This window comes from Clupea harengus, chromosome 19 (assembly GCF_900700415.2).
Source record: "Clupea harengus chromosome 19, Ch_v2.0.2, whole genome shotgun sequence".
Lineage (NCBI taxonomy): Eukaryota > Metazoa > Chordata > Actinopteri > Clupeiformes > Clupeidae > Clupea > Clupea harengus.
Window position 1 is genome coordinate 7,847,328 of NC_045170.1, and position 16,870 is coordinate 7,864,197.

At 49.2% G+C, this 16,870-nt stretch overlaps 1 protein-coding gene across 5 annotated transcripts; it reads left to right on the forward strand.

Moving 5' to 3' along the window:
- The first annotated feature begins 399 nt into the window (after positions 1 to 399).
- Positions 400 to 14,701, forward strand: bag6l (BCL2 associated athanogene 6, like). 5 transcript variants are annotated; one of them, XM_031586162.2, is made up of 24 exons: positions 400 to 699; positions 1,386 to 1,469; positions 1,584 to 1,701; positions 2,101 to 2,333; positions 2,509 to 2,562; positions 2,708 to 2,830; positions 3,092 to 3,372; positions 3,831 to 3,960; positions 4,206 to 4,409; positions 4,731 to 4,962; positions 5,196 to 5,255; positions 5,883 to 6,187; positions 6,658 to 6,739; positions 6,949 to 7,304; positions 7,716 to 8,028; positions 8,449 to 8,618; positions 10,780 to 10,833; positions 11,246 to 11,348; positions 11,684 to 11,808; positions 12,082 to 12,216; positions 12,370 to 12,438; positions 13,471 to 13,671; positions 14,003 to 14,110; positions 14,418 to 14,701. In XM_031586162.2, the coding sequence occupies exons 2-24, from the start codon at positions 1,392 to 1,394 to the stop codon at positions 14,667 to 14,669; spliced, it is 3,786 nt and encodes a 1,261-aa protein (XP_031442022.2). In that variant the 5' UTR covers positions 400 to 699; positions 1,386 to 1,391; the 3' UTR covers positions 14,670 to 14,701. The 5 variants fall into 5 exon arrangements, with proteins under 5 accessions (XP_031442022.2, XP_031442020.2, XP_031442023.2 ...); XM_031586160.2 differs by having other exon boundaries at positions 401 to 699; positions 2,509 to 2,580; XM_031586163.2 differs by having other exon boundaries at positions 401 to 699; positions 2,509 to 2,580; positions 7,054 to 7,304.
- Positions 14,702 to 16,870: the final 2,169 nt, after the last annotated feature.

The following is a 16,870-nucleotide window of genomic DNA, read 5'->3' on the forward strand; positions in this document are numbered from 1 at the left end:
ACATCAATTTGTTAATGCTGTTTTACTGTTTTGTATTGTGTGTCAGTTATTTGTGTTTTGTGATTTTATGTAGGTTATGTGTATTTTGTGATTCATGTGAATTTCTGCTGCAACACTGCAAAACCTTTGGGCATAAATTAAGTAATCTATCTATCTACCTATCTATCTTTCCTTCTTTCCGTCTATTACAGTGTTGAAAGATATTACAAAACCCTCACACACTGAATCCTTTATATTCATATAGGCCTACATACAGAAGATGTTACCATGGTTATGATACACAATGGACGTGGAATTGCCAAAAATTGAAGGAAAACGTTACAAATCCAGTCATAAATGGGCCTGTTCTTTAGCACTCAACATTTTGCTTCAGGCACTTGCAGTAGACAACTTTCAAGGAAATACGTCACGGGGGCTTTTTACTGTTGCTGTCGCATTATCTGAAGTGGCTAACCACAGAGCTAACTCTTTCGCCGGAATATGAACAAAGCATATGTGAGAAAATATAATTATTCGGTATTCTAAGCGTCTGAAAATAGCTTGAGTTTAGTTCTGACACTTCTGTCGTTACTGTTGTAAACTTCTGACAGACTGAACGTGTACCTGGATTAACGTTAGCTAACGTTATCTCTCAAGCAGGTAATTGGGATTAGCTAGCTAGCTAGGTTGCTAGCTACACATCGACTGTGATAACAGAAGGTAAGTTGATTTGGCTAAACTTGGCTTCATCGGGTATGTAGCTTGTCTGCTAAGCAGCAGTTTATCAGACAAGCTAAGTATGGATGGAGTTATATAATCTCATAATGTAGTCGATGCCGTCATCGTGAATGCAATTGATTGATTGTCGGATCATTTTTTTACACAAAACCAAGCTAATGCTTATCGGTTGCTTTCAGTTTCCTGTTTACAGCGTAGTGAGGAATATCTGTTAGATACGTGTCCCTGCACTAAAGTGAAACAGCAGTTCACTCGTGAATTGTGCTGTGAAGTCTTACGAAAATATTGTGTAGTTTGTGGAGTATGATTGTCATTTCCTAGCAGATGACATTTAAACTGTGTGACGCGTTCTCCCACATCGATACGATAGAACAGCTCATAGCATTCTTGAGTTGTTGATCTGGGCTGAACATTTCAAACATTTGTACTTGTTCTACTTGTCCTTCAAAGTATGTCAACACTTTAGTCACAGGGAAAGCTGTGATTGTGATTTATTGACAGATTTAACCACATTACAGTTTATCTCAATCATGAAAGTAGCTATTTGGAACATAAATCGTCTTTGGCAGTTTGACAGCTTTTTGTGCTATAATCAGCCAATTGACTTATATGGGAAAGGATTTTGGAGAATTTCATTCTTTATTTCTGACTTTTTTTTGTTTTGTTAGAGAGCTATGGAAGAGACGACTACTATAGAAGTCACAGTGAAGACTCTGGACTCCCAGAGCAGGAGTTACAAAGTGAGAGGAGAGGTAAGGCCCATCTCTCCGTCCAGCACCTAGTTGTAAAGAACTAGAACAGTTCTAGAACTTGTGTTGTATAAATGGTATAAATGTAGTATCCCCTCACCCTGGTGCTTTCTGCAGCTGACTGTGAGGGAGTTTAAGGAGCACATCGCTGCCTCAGTGGAAATCCCAGTGGACAAGCAAAGACTCATCTACCAGGGCCGTGTGCTGCAGGATGATAGGACTTTGACTGAGTACAGTGAGTCACACACACACACACACACACACACACACACACACACACACACACACACACACACAGTGATTAGGCACAAAGAGTCTCACTTTCACATGCCTACACTGACAGAAAACAGTGAGACTCACACATAAAATCATTTTACATTTGCAACATATTTAGAGTCCTTTTGTGTGTAGATGATTAAGAGCTCATATCACCACAGGTCAAGTCTTTTGGCTGGATTCATAATGCTATCCCCTCAACTCTGCAGCATTCTGCACACTCAAGAAACCAAAATATAACAGTGGAAACTGACTTATTCACGCTACATATCCTTTCCTCTCCTTTCCTCCTCTCTTCTCTCATCTCCTCCTTCTTTCCTCTATGCTCCTCTCCCCTCCTGCCTCCCTCCTCTCCTAGATGTGGATGGTAAAGTCATCCATCTTGTGGAGCGTGCCCCTCCTCAGACCACTCAGTCGGGTGGTGGCGGCGGCGGCGTGCCGGGCTCATCTGGGGGTGCGGAGGGCAGTTCCGCCTCAGCCTCCTCCACCTCCGGCCCCCAGGGCGGCCCACATGATCGCAATGGCAACAGCTATGTCATGCTGGGCACTTTCAACCTGCCCGTCAACATCATGGACCCCCAGCAGATCCAGGTGTGTGTGCGCTTGGCCTTGTGTATACTATGTACGGTGCATAAACATGTATGTGCTTAGTTTGGCTGTGTTTTTGGACATGCACTTAATGTGTGTGTGTGTGTGTGTGTGTGTGTGTGTGTGTGTGTGTGTGTGTGTGTGTATATATATGTGTCCTCTGTCTGTCTTCTCCCAGATGTCTGTGCAGCAGATGATGGCTGGAGTTGGAGAGGCGGGCCGCTCAACCCGTGTAAGCACCAGCACCGGGGTTAGTCCTGTTGCCATAGAAACAGCCCTCTTGCAAGGGGCTGCTGATGACATTGTCACTGATGGAACTGAATCGGCTTTGGCTCTCAACTCATTTCCATCTTTCTCTCTCCCTTTCTTTCTGTTAGAGTAATGGTTCAGTGGACTTGCACATCAATTTGGACCAATCAGTGCAGAGCGAGCCCAGACTCCGGCTGCAGCTGGCTGAGAATTTGCTGAGAGACATCCAATCAGTGATCAACAGACTAGAGGTATGTGCAGCCAGTCAGATGTACATACACGTCACTCAGCCAATCAGATACTCATATTCACACACTGTGGATCTTGTCAGCCAATCAGTAATAGGCTGGTGATTCACTCTGTAACCCTCTTACGAGATCTCCCCCTGTCAGATGAAGAAAGCATAAGCTGCCTGGCTATCACATATTCAACCTCCCAAGTAAAGTCTGTATGGGTGGGGTTGTTTGTTTTTGTGTTGCCATGGTTATAGCTCCCTTTGTTTTGTCTTTCAGGGCCAGCAGCCTGAGGCAACTGCCAATCAGGCCCCTGCACCTGAAGCATCAGCCAATCAGGCCCCTGCACCTGAAGCATCTGCCAGTCAGCCCTCAGCACCGCCTCCGTCCTCCTCTCCTGCTGCTCAACCAATGGACACCTCTCCTCCAGCCCCCCCACCAGCTACAGACTCCACCACTGCCACCTCCTCCTCCTCCACCACCACCTCTTCCTCCTCCACCTCCTCCTCCTCCTCCACCACTACCACTCAGACAGAGGGAACCGCCCCATCTGGACCCAAGTAAGACACCCACATTTCCAATGACGGTTTCCCATGACGCTGCAGCACCTTGAAAATGCCATTCATGAAATCACCATGAAAACATTCATAGCACACATTCCTAACTCATCGCACCACACCCTAGTTTGTGGCACAGCTAACAGCTACAGCCCCTTAAAAAATACCATTCCTGAAATCACTGTATAAACATTCCTAACTTCTCACACCACACCACACCACACCCCAGCTTGTGGCACAGCTCCAGCTTGCACAGGGTTTTTCCCACTATCTGAGTGCCAAGCCACAAATGACTTCACCTCTCCTTTGCTAGATGATGTTCTAAAGAAAGTATGAGAGCTTGCTGTCCCTGTCAACACTGCTCCTGATTTGATTAGCTAAACTCCTCTCTCTGTCTGTGTCTCTCTCTCTCTCTCTCGCTCCTTCCCTCACTCCCTCCCTCCTTTTCTCGCTCCTTTCAGTCACCCCAGCCCTGCTGAGCTGGTGGAGGTCCTGTCAGAGGTGAGGAGGCTTGAGGAGCGCCTTCGTCCATTTATGGAGAGAACCCACTCCATCCTGGGAGCAGCCACCTCTGCCGACTACAACAACAATGTAAGAGACACAGCCCCTCACCTGTCAGACCGGCCAAAACCCTGCACCTCACAGACCTCCAGATGCCCTTACTGCAGCCAGCCAGCCAGCCAGCCAGCCAGCCGAAACACTGATGGAATTCCGTGAATGCTTTTACAGTGATGATGAGATAGCTATGGTTCTGTGAACATGGTCTTCCTCTGTCACGTCAGAGCATGTTTTGCTGAACGTCCTGCTGATGTCTTTGTTTGTCACCCTCACCACAGACACAGGAGCGAGAGGAGGACCAACGCACGCTCAACCTCGTGGGGGAGTCCCTGCGTCTCCTCGGTAACACGCTGGTCAACCTGAGCGACCTGCGCTGCAACCTGTCTGCTCAGCCCCCCCGCCATCTCCACGTGGTGCGGCCCATTTCCCACTACACCTCCCCTGTCCTGCTGCAGGGTGGAGTGCCCCACATCCCCATTCCGGTGAGTCACAGCGCCCTCCTGCTGGCCCTTCTGAAACTCCAGGAACGTTTGACTAGTAAATAGTGGCGCACCGATCCGATCCACATGAGGATGTTGAACAAAACTAACTCCCAGAGTTATCAGGAGCACTGCACTGAGTGATACCAGGAACAGCGTATTTTTGTTTGCGGAAGTTTTCAGATTTTACACAGCAGTTATTTGTAAAAAAAAAAAAAAAAAAAAAACACCAAAAGTCTTTGAGTGCAGCTGTGTAGAAGAAGGCATAATGGGTACTGCTGAATGTAAGTGATATGATGAGATCTCTTGATTTTACTACTGCAGATGAACCTTGGGACTTCAGTTACAATGACGTCCAATGGGAGACTTGCCACTGACGGGCAACCCCAATCCACTCAACCTACCAGCCAATCAGATCAGCAGAACCAGGGTCAGGCCCCACCCCAACAGCCCAATGCCACCAATCAGCAGGGGCAGCCTCAGGCTGGGCCACGGGTCATCAGAATCACACACCAGACCATGGAGCCAGTCGTCATGATGCAGATGAACCTGGATGGTGTGTTCAACTACACACACACACACACACACACACACACACACACATACTCTCTCAGTCACCAACACAACAGTAGTCCTACATATTTGTGCTTAAACTACTGTCATGGATTTGAATATGTAGTTGCCTATCTGACCAATCATAGTAAAATACTTGAATGTTATTACAGAATGGATAGTTTGACCTCTTGACCCTTGCTCATAATCCACTGTTGATGTGTTCTTGTTGAGTAGATTCAGGTGTGGGGCCACAGGCAGCGGGTCAACCAAACGCCTCCGCCGCCGGACATGCAGGTGAGCAAAACACAACAGACCAACCCCTAACCCAATGCTTATTGTCTGTGTATGGATGAAGATTAAGGGTGTGTGTGTTTTTGTAGTTATAGATGAGGAGTATGTGTGCAAAATAGTGCTGTAACGCTTGTGGAGAGTGTGTTTGTGTATGTGTTGTAGGTGTAGTAAAGGGTGCTGTGTTGTAGGTGTAGTTAAGGGTGGTGTGTTGTAGGTGTAGTTAAGGGTGGTGTGTTGTAGGTGTAGTTAAGGGTGGTGTGTTGTAGGTGTAGTTAAGGGTGGTGTGTTGTAGGTGTAGTTAAGGGTGGTGTGTTGTAGGTGTAGTAAAGGGTGGTGTGCTGTGCTGTGCTGTGCTGTGCTGTAGGTGTAGTTAAGGGTGGTGTGTTGTAGGTGTAGTTAAGGGTGGTGTGTTGTAGGTGTAGTAAAGGGTGGTGTGTTGTAGGTGTAGTAAAGGCTGTGCTGTAGGTGTAGTAAAGGGTGGTGTGCTGTAGGTGTAGTAAAGGGTGGTGTGCTGTAGGTGTAGTTAAGGGTGGTGTGCTGTGCTGTAGGTGTAGTAAAGGGTGCTGTGCTGTGCTGTGCGGTGCTGTGCTGGTCTCTCTAAAGGTGCCCCCTCTCCCCTCCACATCCCAGGTCTCCCCCCTGAGTTCATGCAGGCTATCGTGCACCAGATCTCCCAGCAGGCCGCTGCCATGGCAGCCGCCGCCTCAGCCGGCCACCCGGGCGGCCACCCAGGCGGCCACCCGGGCCAGCAGCATGTGCATGTGCCCCCGACCGGGGAGGCTCCCGTGCCCCCACCCCACCCCCACCCCCACGCCCGGGTGGTCATCACGCGGCCATCCTTCGCCCCGCGCATCCCGCAGCCCACCACCAGGACAGCCACCATCAACCTGAGGGCAAGTGTGCCCACCCCCGCCCCAGGACAGCAACCTGGACAGGTGAGCACAGACACACAGACACACAGACACACAGACACACAGACACACAGACACACAGACACACAGACACACAGACACACAGACACACAGACACACAGACACACAGACACACAGACACACAGACACACAGACACACAGACACACAGACACACAGACACACAGACATGTGGAGCAGTGAAAGCATTGTAAAATAGTCTGATATGTGGAGAGTCAAACCCCGTAAAGCAATAGGTAGACACAGGCATGGGTAACCAGATCCAGACAACTAAATAGACGGGTTGAACAGACTCAGTTGGAACACAGAGACATTTACGTCAGTGGACATGCAAAGGAGAGTGTGAATATGTTTGCGTGTGTGTGAATATGTGTGCCTGTGTATGTGGATATGTGTGTGTGTGAATATGTGTGCCTATGTGAATCTGTGTGTGTGTGTGTGCCTATGTGAATAATGATTGTGTGTGTTGCCCCAGCAGGGTGTTCCTGGAGCCCCCTCTCCTCTCAGTCAGATGGTATCAGGCCTGGTGGGGCAGCTGCTCCTGCCGGTCCAAACAGGTCAGCTACACTTGATTTTGCCTGCGTGCGTGCGTGTGTGTGTGTGTGTGTGTGTGTGCGTGTGCGTGTGTAATGTGTAGTTTGAGTGTGCGTGCGTGCGTGCGTGCGTGTGTGCGTGCGTGCGTGCGTGTGCGTGTTTAATGTGTAGTTTGAGTGTGCATATGTTTCCCTTGGAAGATCGCTCATATCTGTTTTGTACTCTGCTTCAGGTGAACCCACGTCCAGCTCCTCCTCCTCCTCCTCTCATTCCTTTTCCTTCTCCACCTCCTCCTCCTCCTCTTCCTCCTCCTCCTCTTCTTCTTTCTCCAATACAGCTGCTCCTCCTCCTCCCACCACCCCCAACACCCAGAGCAGCGGGACCTCAGAGGGCGGCCCCCAGCCTCCGGAGGGGGCGGGGCTGCCCCAGGAAGGCGGGGCCGTGGATGGGAATCTGGCCCAGCTATTGGGTTCTTTGCTGGGGGGCGTGGCTGCTGCGGGAGGGGCGGGACAAGGAGCCTCCCCATCCATCACAGTCACTGTGCCTGGAGTCCCTGCCTTCCTGCAGGGCATGTCTGAGTTCATGCAGGTCAGTGAACAGGCACACAGGCACACAGGCACACAGGCACACAGGCACACAGGCACACAGGCACACAGGCACACAGACACACAGACACACAGACACACAGACACACAGACACACAGACACACAGGCACACAGGCACACAGGCACACAGGCACACAGGCACACAGGCACACAGGCACACAGGCACACGTCTTATGTTCAGTCATGTTCTATGGCACGCGTGCACATCATACACATATCGCATGCACACAATCACGCGTCACATGTTCTTTATCCTTGTGATATGTTTGCTCCAGCATTTCCAATATCTGTCAGAAATCTCTGTTTATGTCACTCACCTCCCCTTTATTCTTTTCTCTCCTCTCCTCCTTCTATCTGGCTCCTGCTCTTTCCTCCTCTCCTTCTCTCCTTCAGGCCAACCAGCCGGTCTTCCCTCCCCCGGGACAGCAGCCGCCTCCTCCAGCCTCCTCCTCCGCACCCCCACCCACCACCGCCCCCCCACCCTCCTCCTCCCAGCAGCCATCCGCCCCACCGCCGCCGTCTGCAGCGCCCCCTGGTGGCGAGACGCTGAGCCCGGAGCTGTTCACGGGCATCGTGCAGGGCGTGCTCTCCACGCTGCTGGGCTCCCTGGGGGCCGGAGGGGGCAGCAGCGAGAGCATCGCCCAGTTCATCCAGCGCCTCTCCCAGACCAGCAACCTCTTCACGCCTGGCTCTGGAGACGCCGTCGGTTAGTTACGCATGACCCTAGTAGTCAGACCTGTGACACACATATACACACACACACACACACACACACACACACACACATACACACACAGATATATATATTATATATATATACACACACACACACACACACACACACACACACACACACACACACACACACACACAGATATATATATATACACACACACACACATACACGCACACACACACACACATACACGCACACACACACACACATACACACACATACACACACACACACAGATATATATACACACATACACACACACATATATATACACACACACACACAAGACCCTAGACACTTGTTCCTACCGATACCTATTTCAGTCTGGAAGTGTGCTTGCTTCTTGCCACCCAGTAGGTAATGTGTGCCTGTTGTTGTGCTTGGTTTTAGGGTTCTTTGGCGATTTGCTGTCCCTGGTGTGTCAGAGCTTCTCCATGGTTGACATGGTGCTCCTGTTGCACGGCAACTCGCAGCCCCTCAGCCGCATCCAGCCGCAGCTCAGCGCCTTCTTCAGAGAGCACTACCTGCAGGGCCGCGAGCCGACCGACCCCAACATCAACGTGAGCCGCGCTCTGCTCTTCTCTACTCCTCTTCTTCCCCTCCACTCCTCTGCTCTTCTCTACTCCTCTTCCTTACTCCACTCCTCTGCTCTTCTCTACTCCTCTTCCCCTCTGCTCTTCTCTACTCCTCTTCATCCCCTCCTCTCGGGTTCTCTACTCCTCTTCTTCCCCTCCACTCCACTGCTCTCTTTCCTCCTCTCTTTTTTTCCTCCTCTACTTCTCCTCATTCTCCAGACTACAAGCACACACATGCAGCAGCTCTGGAAGTTCCTTTTCTCCACTGTATAGTTTTTCTTTCTCTCATCCCTTTCTCCATCCCATCTGCCTCGTAGACCTCTACTGCTCCACTGCACTCCTTCCTGTCCTTCTCTCTCTCCCTCCCTCTGCGTCCCCTTGTCTCTCCCTCCCTCTGCGTCCCTTGTCCTCCCTCCCTCTGCGTCCCCTTGTCTCTCTCCCTCTGCGTACCCTTGTCTCTCTCCTCCCTCTGCGTACCCTTGTCTCTCTCCTCCCTCTGCGTCCCCTTGTCTCTCTCCTCCCTCTGCGTCCCCTTGTCTCTCCCTCCTCTGCGTACCCTTGTCTCTCTCCTCCCTCTGCGTCCCTTGTCTCTCTCCCTCCCTCTGCGTCCCTTGTCTCTCTCTCGTCCCTCCCCTCTGCGTCCCCTTGTCTCTCTCCCTCCCTCTGCGTCCCTTGTCTCTCCCTCCTCTGCGTCCCCTTGTCTCTCTCCTCTCTGCGTCCCCTTGTCTCTCTCCCTCCCTCTGTGTCCCCTTGTCTCTCCCTCCCTGCGTCCCCTTGTCTCTCTCCCTCCCTCTGCGTCCCCTTGTCTCTCTCCCTCCCTCTGCGTCCCCTTGTCTCTCCCTCCTCTGCGTCCCCTTGTCTCTCTCCTCCCTTGCGTCCCCTTGTCTCTCTCCTCCCTCTGCGTCCCCTTGTCTCTCTCCCTCCCTCTGCGTCCCTTGTCTCTCTCCCTCCCTCTGCGTCCCCTTGTCTCTCCCTCCCTCTGCGTCCCCTTGTCTCTCTCCCTCCGTGTCCCTTGTCTCTCTCCCTCCCTCTGCGTCCCTTGTCTCTCTCCCCTCTGTGTCCCCTTGTCTCTCTCCCCTCTGCGTCCCCTTGTCTCTCTCCCTCCCTCTGCGTCCCTTGTCTCTCCCTCCCTCTGCGTCCCCTTGTCTCTCTGCCCCTCCCTCTGCGTCCCCTTGTCTCTCTCCCTCCCTCTGCGTACCCTTGTCTCTCTCCCTCCCTCTGCGTCCCCTTGTCTCTCTCCCTCTGTGTCCCCTTGTCTCTCTGCCCCTCCCTCTGCGTCCCCTTGTCTCTCTCCCTCCCTCTGCGTCCCCTTGTCTCTCTCCCTCTGGTCCCCTTGTCTCTCTGCCCCTCCCTCTGTGTCCCTTGTCTCTCTCCCTCCCTCTGCGTCCCCTTGTCTCTCTCCTCCCTCTGCGTCCCCTTGTCTCTCTCCCTCCCTCTGCGTACCCTTGTCTCTCCCCTCCCTCTGCGTCCCCTTGTCTCTCTCCTCCCTCTGCGTCCCCTTGTCTCTCTCCCTCCCTCTGCGTCCCCTTGTCTCTCCCTCCCTCTGCGTCCCCTTGTCTCTCCCTCCCTCTCTGTCCCCTTGTCTCTCTCCCCTCCCTCTGCGTCCCCTTGTCTCTCTCCCTCCCTCTGTGTCCCCTTGTCTCTCCCTCCCTCTGTGTCCCCTTGTCTCTCTCCCTCCCTCTGCGTCCCCTTGTCTCTCTCCCTCCCTCTGTGTACCCTTGTTCTCTCCCTCCCTCTGCGTCCCTTGTCTCTCTCCCTCCCTCTGCGTCCCTTGTCTCTCTCCCTCCCTCTGCGTCCCTTGTCTCTCTCCCTCCCTCTGCGTCCCCTTGTCTCTCTCCCTCTGCGTCCCCTTGTCTCTCTGCCCCTCCCTCTGCGTCCCCTTGTCTCTCTCCCTCCCTCTGCGTCCCCTTGTCTCTCCCTCCTCTGCGTCCCTTGTCTCTCTCCTCCCTCTGCGTCCCCTTGTCTCTCTGCCCCTCCCTCTCGTCCCCTTGTCCCCTCTCTCCCTCCCTCTGCGTCCCCTTGTCTCTCTGCCCCTCCCTCTGCGTCCCCTTGTCTCTCTGCCCCTCCCTCTGCGTCCCCTTGTCTCTCCTTCCCCCTTAAATATGTGCAGAGGCTTCAGTATGTGTAAATGTTTGTTCCTCTGCAGACTGCCTCTGAGGAGCTCATCAATGGCCTTGAGGAATACGTCGCCGAGAGCTTTGTGAGACACTCACACATTCATACACATAAACATAAACACAAACACACACACACACTCTGATATGCTGTACACTTAAGAGTGCATTCATGTTGACCTTTGATGTGTAAAGGAAAAGTACCTGACCTCTAAACGGCAAATAGCCACAAAACCCTTATCACATGTTCTGTTATCTGTCTTAGTCTGCTCTTCAATAGACACGGCTGTTATTTGGATAGATATTATTATTACAAACTTGGATATTATTTGGGCAAACAAACTGTCCCTCTTGGTGGAGCATGATTGCATTCAACTCTGCCAGCAATAACCGGTCTGTTAAATTAATTTCCCGAACCCAACATACCAGAGATTTTTGGAGACATCAATTGTTTGTTTTGTGTGTGTGTGTGTGTGTGTGTGTGTGCGTGCCCTGCAGGCCTCGGTGACCGTGCGTGAGGGGGTGGACATTGTACAAACCAACTTGTCCTTCTTACGCCAGCAGTTTACTCGCATGGCTACACACATCTTGCGCTGCACAGGTAAACAAACACTCCTCTCCACTCCACTGTACACTGGGGTTAGTGGAGGAACACCTAGAGAACATTATAGTTTGGTTTTTACTGTTTTGTGTGTGTGTGTGTGTGTTGACCTTATTGATTGTGCATATTTTTGATTATCAGTACTTTCTTCTTCATGTAGAGGTAGCATATAACACATCCATCTAAAGCAAAACAGAGAATATGAACTAGGGGTTAACTAGGGAGCTGGGAGATCTACAATCAGGATTTTATTTTGCAGTATTTTATGACTGCTGCTTGTGTTGGACTTTTAACTTTTAATTGCATTATTAATGAGTGTTTGTCTCTCCCCGCAGACCACACCTTTGGCCCACGGCTTCTGTACATGTGCACCCAGGGCCTGTTTGAGTGTCTGGCTCTCAATCTGTACTGCCTGAGAGGAGAGCAGAGAGCCCTCACCGCTGTCATCAACCACCGCATCGTTAGTACTCACACTCATGAGCACGCGCACACACCCACACACTCACAATTTCACACTCACACCATATTATTGCGGCTATCACTACTGCTCATGACCAGTGTAGACATTCTGTGTGTGTAATGTGTGTGTGTGTGTGTGTGTGTGTGTGTGTGTGTGTGTGTGTGTGTGTGTGTGTGTGTGTGTGTGTGTGTGTGTGTGTGTGTGTGTGTGTGTGTGTGTGTGTGTGTGTGTGTGTGTGTGTGTGTGTGTGTGTGTGTGTGTGTGTGCGTGCAGAGGAGGATGTCTGCGGAGGTGAACCCCAGCCTGGTGAACTGGCTCACCAGCATGATGACCATGAGGCTGCACGTGATCCTGGAGCACAACCCTGTACAGGAGGCTGACATCAACCATTACGTCATACACACACAGGTACTCGCATACGATTCTGTCAAGGAAGGCTGAGATGGGTTAAACACACTCAGAGTCAGGAGTGTTTTGAAGGCATAGTGGGGGTGGAAGGATTGTACCTCGCGTCCATGGTAACATCTCTGTGTTTGTTTTTGTTTGTCTCTGTGCTGTCAGACTGAAGCAACCCAGAGGGTGGAATCAGATGTCCAGGCCGAACAGCAGGCTGACAGTCAGAATGTAGAGGTGTGTGTCTGTGTGTGTGCGTGTGTGTGTGCGCGCGCGCAGTCTTCAAACCTTTCTGCATGACATTTAAAGTGTCTGTGATATTACTGTTTCATGTGTCTTGTTTCTGTGTCTGGTCTTACACCAGTGTATGGTTTGTATCAACATATAATAATAACCACCGCTAAAGTGTCATATAGTGTTTGTCAGGTTTTTTTTTTTTTTTGGTCGACGATGCCATATACTTAGACTTCACTGATCCAGATGAAGCTTGGTGTGATTGTGGCCCCACATGGCTGATACGGAATATAGGGTTTGTGTCCCTAGGTGGGCGTGTCCCTTTGTGATAGAACCCCCTGAAGTGGGCGTGGCTCGAAGCACATTTTGGGCAATAGCTCGACAACCATTTCACCAAAAATTACAAAAGTTTTATGTTAAGTTGGCCTCGGAGGTGCATGACTGTAGCTCATTACAACTCATTTGTGGAGTAGGGCCACCTAAAGAATAATGTTCAGTGCAAAAATCTAGCACTTCATCAGCCTATATCTTGTGATGTAAAGGTGCAAAGTTCACAAAATCTGACGCATGCCAAATTTCATGAAATTTAGTTCACCTGCAACTGACACATGTCAGTAACTCAAACTGTTTGGCCAAAAATTATGAAACCTCTATGGCAGGTTGGCCTCTAGGGGGCGCCGTACCAGCTCATTACGATTCATTTGTGGAGTAGCGCCACCTAGTGAGTAATGTTCAATGCAGAAATTGAAATGTCATAAAGGCCTGTTATATCAAATATGATACAAAAAAAATATATATTTATTTTTTATTAGAATGTTCTGGCTAACATTGGATGTGTCAGTCTTTGCAGGGTTAAATGATATATGATTCTCTCTTTTTTTTTTTTATATATATATATATTTTCAAATATTTTTCAGTTCTTATATCCTAGTTGCATAGTCTTGCTAATTCTCTCACAGTATGTGGTGGTCATATTGCTGCACTGCTGTGCGGTACGTCTAGTTCTATTGATATAAACTGCCTGATATTCCGCAGATGGAGGAGACCATGTCCCCAGCTCCTGCCACCACAGCAGAGGAGGCCATGTTGACCTCTGCAGACGCAGCTGAGGGCACGGGGTCACGCCGGGCATCGTCAGGGGAGACCAGGGAGACCAGAGGATCCATTCCCATGGCAGCAGCTGGGAGAGAGGAGACGGGGGCAGAGGTCGAACCCTGGGTTGCATCTGTCCCACCGGTAAGAGCTGATCTCTGGTTACTGATCCAACAGCAGTGCCAGCACTGTTTTTATAATGTCACCATCTCAAACCGGTTCTGTTTTTATAATGTCACCATCTTAAAACGGTACTGTTTTTATAATGTCACCATCTTAAAACGCTAACTGTAACACACCACACCAAAAGGTGGGCACAATCTCACTGAAGCCCAGCTATATGGGTGTAATATACACACCTGTTTTATAACTGTAGTTTACATATATGCAAGTTGTGTTTGTGTGTTTGTTTTTTTTTGGGGGTGGGCGTGTGCATGAGTAGTTAACAGTATTATATCTGTCTCCATCTTTGCAGGAATGGGTGCCCATCATCAGGCATGACCTTCTGTCCCAGAGGAAGATGAAGGCGCAGCCTCCTTTGTCCGATGCCTACCTTCATGGCATGCCAGCCAAGAGAAGGAAGGTGCGTGGTCTTTGTCACAGATATATATATATATACACACACACACACACACACACACACACACACACACGCTGATACACATGCTCACACACACTCCGCTACACACATACACCAGCAAACAGACCACTAAACGCATACAGTTCAACATGTTGATTGATTTAGAACTGTTACATGTCTATCACTCCTGCCACTTGTTTCTCCGTAAAGCACTACTTCTGCCAGACTGATCTGATTGGTGTGTTGGTGATTTATGATAATGACTGATCAATCGACACTGATCAATATGACCTGGTGTGTTCGTCCTCAGACGGCCCAGGGTGATGGCCCCCACCTCTCCCTGTCTGATGCGGTGAGCCGCGCCGCCCGGGCTGCAGGTGTGAGGCCCGTCACCACTCCAGAGAGCCTGCAGGGGGAGCTAGAGGCTCCAGAGTTGCAGCAAGCCTACAGTGAACAGGTAACTTACCAGTCCAGTCTCCACCGATCACGTATAACTGAGCAGGCAACCAAAATAAAAGACAAGAACAGTTGTAGAGTGTTGCAGAGAGTTGTTGCTATGTAAGAAGAAACAAATGACAAGATGAACTGTGTCAGTGAATTGCTGGTTTTGAGCTTAATACAGCCAGTTAGGAAACGGTATACTGCATTAGCTGTGGCTATTATAAAGGAAAGGAGGCGATCACCTTGTTATGGTTTTTGTTTGTCATGTATTCTTACTTGAAAGGAATAAATGGGCGCACAAATTAACATTTTTTCATTTTGGTTTAAGTGTAGTTATTGGGGAAGGTATTTTAACGGAAAAGCTTAACAGACACTGGCATTGAACAGAGACTCAAAAAAAAACATCACAGTGTCAGTCACACACTAGTAAAACATGGAGCGTCATGGAAACAGATATTGGCTGCAGCTGGTACAAGCAAGTAAAGTAGAGTAGTTAGGCTTGCATCACTCAAAGAACCCCTACCATTTTACATTACATTTACATTAGCAGATGCTTTTTATCCAAAGCGACGTTACAAAGGAGAGAACAAATTAAGCTACGCGCAATAGAGAGTGTAACAATAAAAAAATACTACTTTTACATAAGAAATTTAAAAAAGTGCAGGAATGTAACAACTGTAAGTGCGAGTTAAGTACTAGTTAGAGGAAGGATAATGAGGTAGAAAAAGGAAAGAGGAAAGGGAGAGGGAGAGGAAGTGCAAGTTACACCTGCTGAATGTTCCTCCATCAGCGCTGGCATCATGCATAGGTGACTTATCTGTGTGTGTGTGGATGTGTGTGTTTCTGTCGCTCAGGTAAAGGGTGATTCAAGAAGCGCCTGAGTGATGATCCAGAAATACAGCACCCAGCGCTTCCCCAACACGCACCAGGCTTTCCTCCGAGGACTCCTAATCCACTGGCCGCTTTACCTGTCAGTCTCATCTTTCCATCCAGACCATCTATTAAACTTCCGAGCAGGTAGACGTCCAGGAGATGGTGGAAGAGGAAACTTCTGCTTGGACAGTGAAGGCTTCCATCTTCCAAAGCCCCATGCTTCAGCACCCTTCAGATGTGCTGAATGTGTTTTCACTGGTCATGGCTTGAAAAATCTGTTCTCCTCCATACACTTACTGCTGTCAGTCAGGTCCATCAACCACACATAGTCACACATACAGTTACAATAGTAATGCTTTCACCTGTGGACTACATATCACTACTAGCTAAAGTCCTTCTGTGGACAACATCTTGCTTAGCGACACACGCTCTACAGCTGTGGACGAGACCCTGACCTAGCACAACCGGCGCAGTCCTCCCCTTTAGACAGCGCTCGCTCACCCTGAGGCTTGCTTGTTAATTTCCCTAAGTTGTAATGTTAAGTTGTTACATTGTTGTAATAAGTTATTGAGGTGTTGATTGATAAATTAACGGGAATAATGAGGTAGGGGGTCGCTTAAGACGTTAATGAGGTTAATTAATGACATGATGCCACGTAAATGACCTTGTTTTAAGTCATTTTGAGGCTGAAACCTATTTCTGATTCATCCATTTTAGTCCAATTTGGTCCTATGGATAAGACCTCCTTGTTGCTGTACAGCAGTTTCATGAGGTGGGCCTGTGACTTTTAAGAGTAACAATTTAGCTGTTCGTGTGAAGTACAAATTACTGTCTTCCTGCTGGTTGTTATAGGGTGAATTCAAAACAACCTTCTGAAGAATGTTTTAGCTGTTAAAGAATAAAATTACCCACCTTGATTAGTTTGGACGGGATCCCTGCTTTTCTCTATTCTTGTCTGAATGCTATAGTCACACCCCGCCAACGCTCTTTACAAAGCTGTGTTTTGAATATCTGCAATAAAGAAATGTAAGTCTTTTTTGTTTCATATTCTTTATATGTATTCATAGATATGGTACTTAATTGTTTATTTTAACAGATCAAATAAGATCCATGAAATAATCTGATGAGCCAGATTAAATGAAAGGGGAAAAATGAGGGGACACTGTGGCGCAAGCAGTAGCCCCAACCATATACGGGCTTGAACACCCACGGGACACAGGTTCGAATCCGACCCGCTGTCATTTCCCGATCCAACTCCCCAACATCTCTCTCCATCTCATTTCCTGTCAAACCTTCACTGTCCTATCTGATTAAAGGCAAAAAGCCCAAAAACAAATCTAAAAAGGAAAAAAATCATCAAGACTGCATCTCAAACCGTGACTCTACTCTACTTCCATCATTGTGCCCTGGGACTCTTTCTGCTTGTTTGAAAAAATAACGGTTCTCAGG

Excerpts from the sequence above, each read along its gene's own strand:
- bag6l (XM_031586160.2), top strand. The coding sequence starts at position 1,392 with ATGGAAGAGACGACTACTATAGAAGTCACAGTGAAGACTCTGGACTCC. Across the intron at positions 4,410-4,730 it reads TGCCCCACATCCCCATTCCG|ATGAACCTTGGGACTTCAGT; the intron begins GTGAGTCACAGC and ends TTACTACTGCAG. Across the intron at positions 12,217-12,369 it reads ATTACGTCATACACACACAG|ACTGAAGCAACCCAGAGGGT; the intron begins GTACTCGCATAC and ends CTGTGCTGTCAG.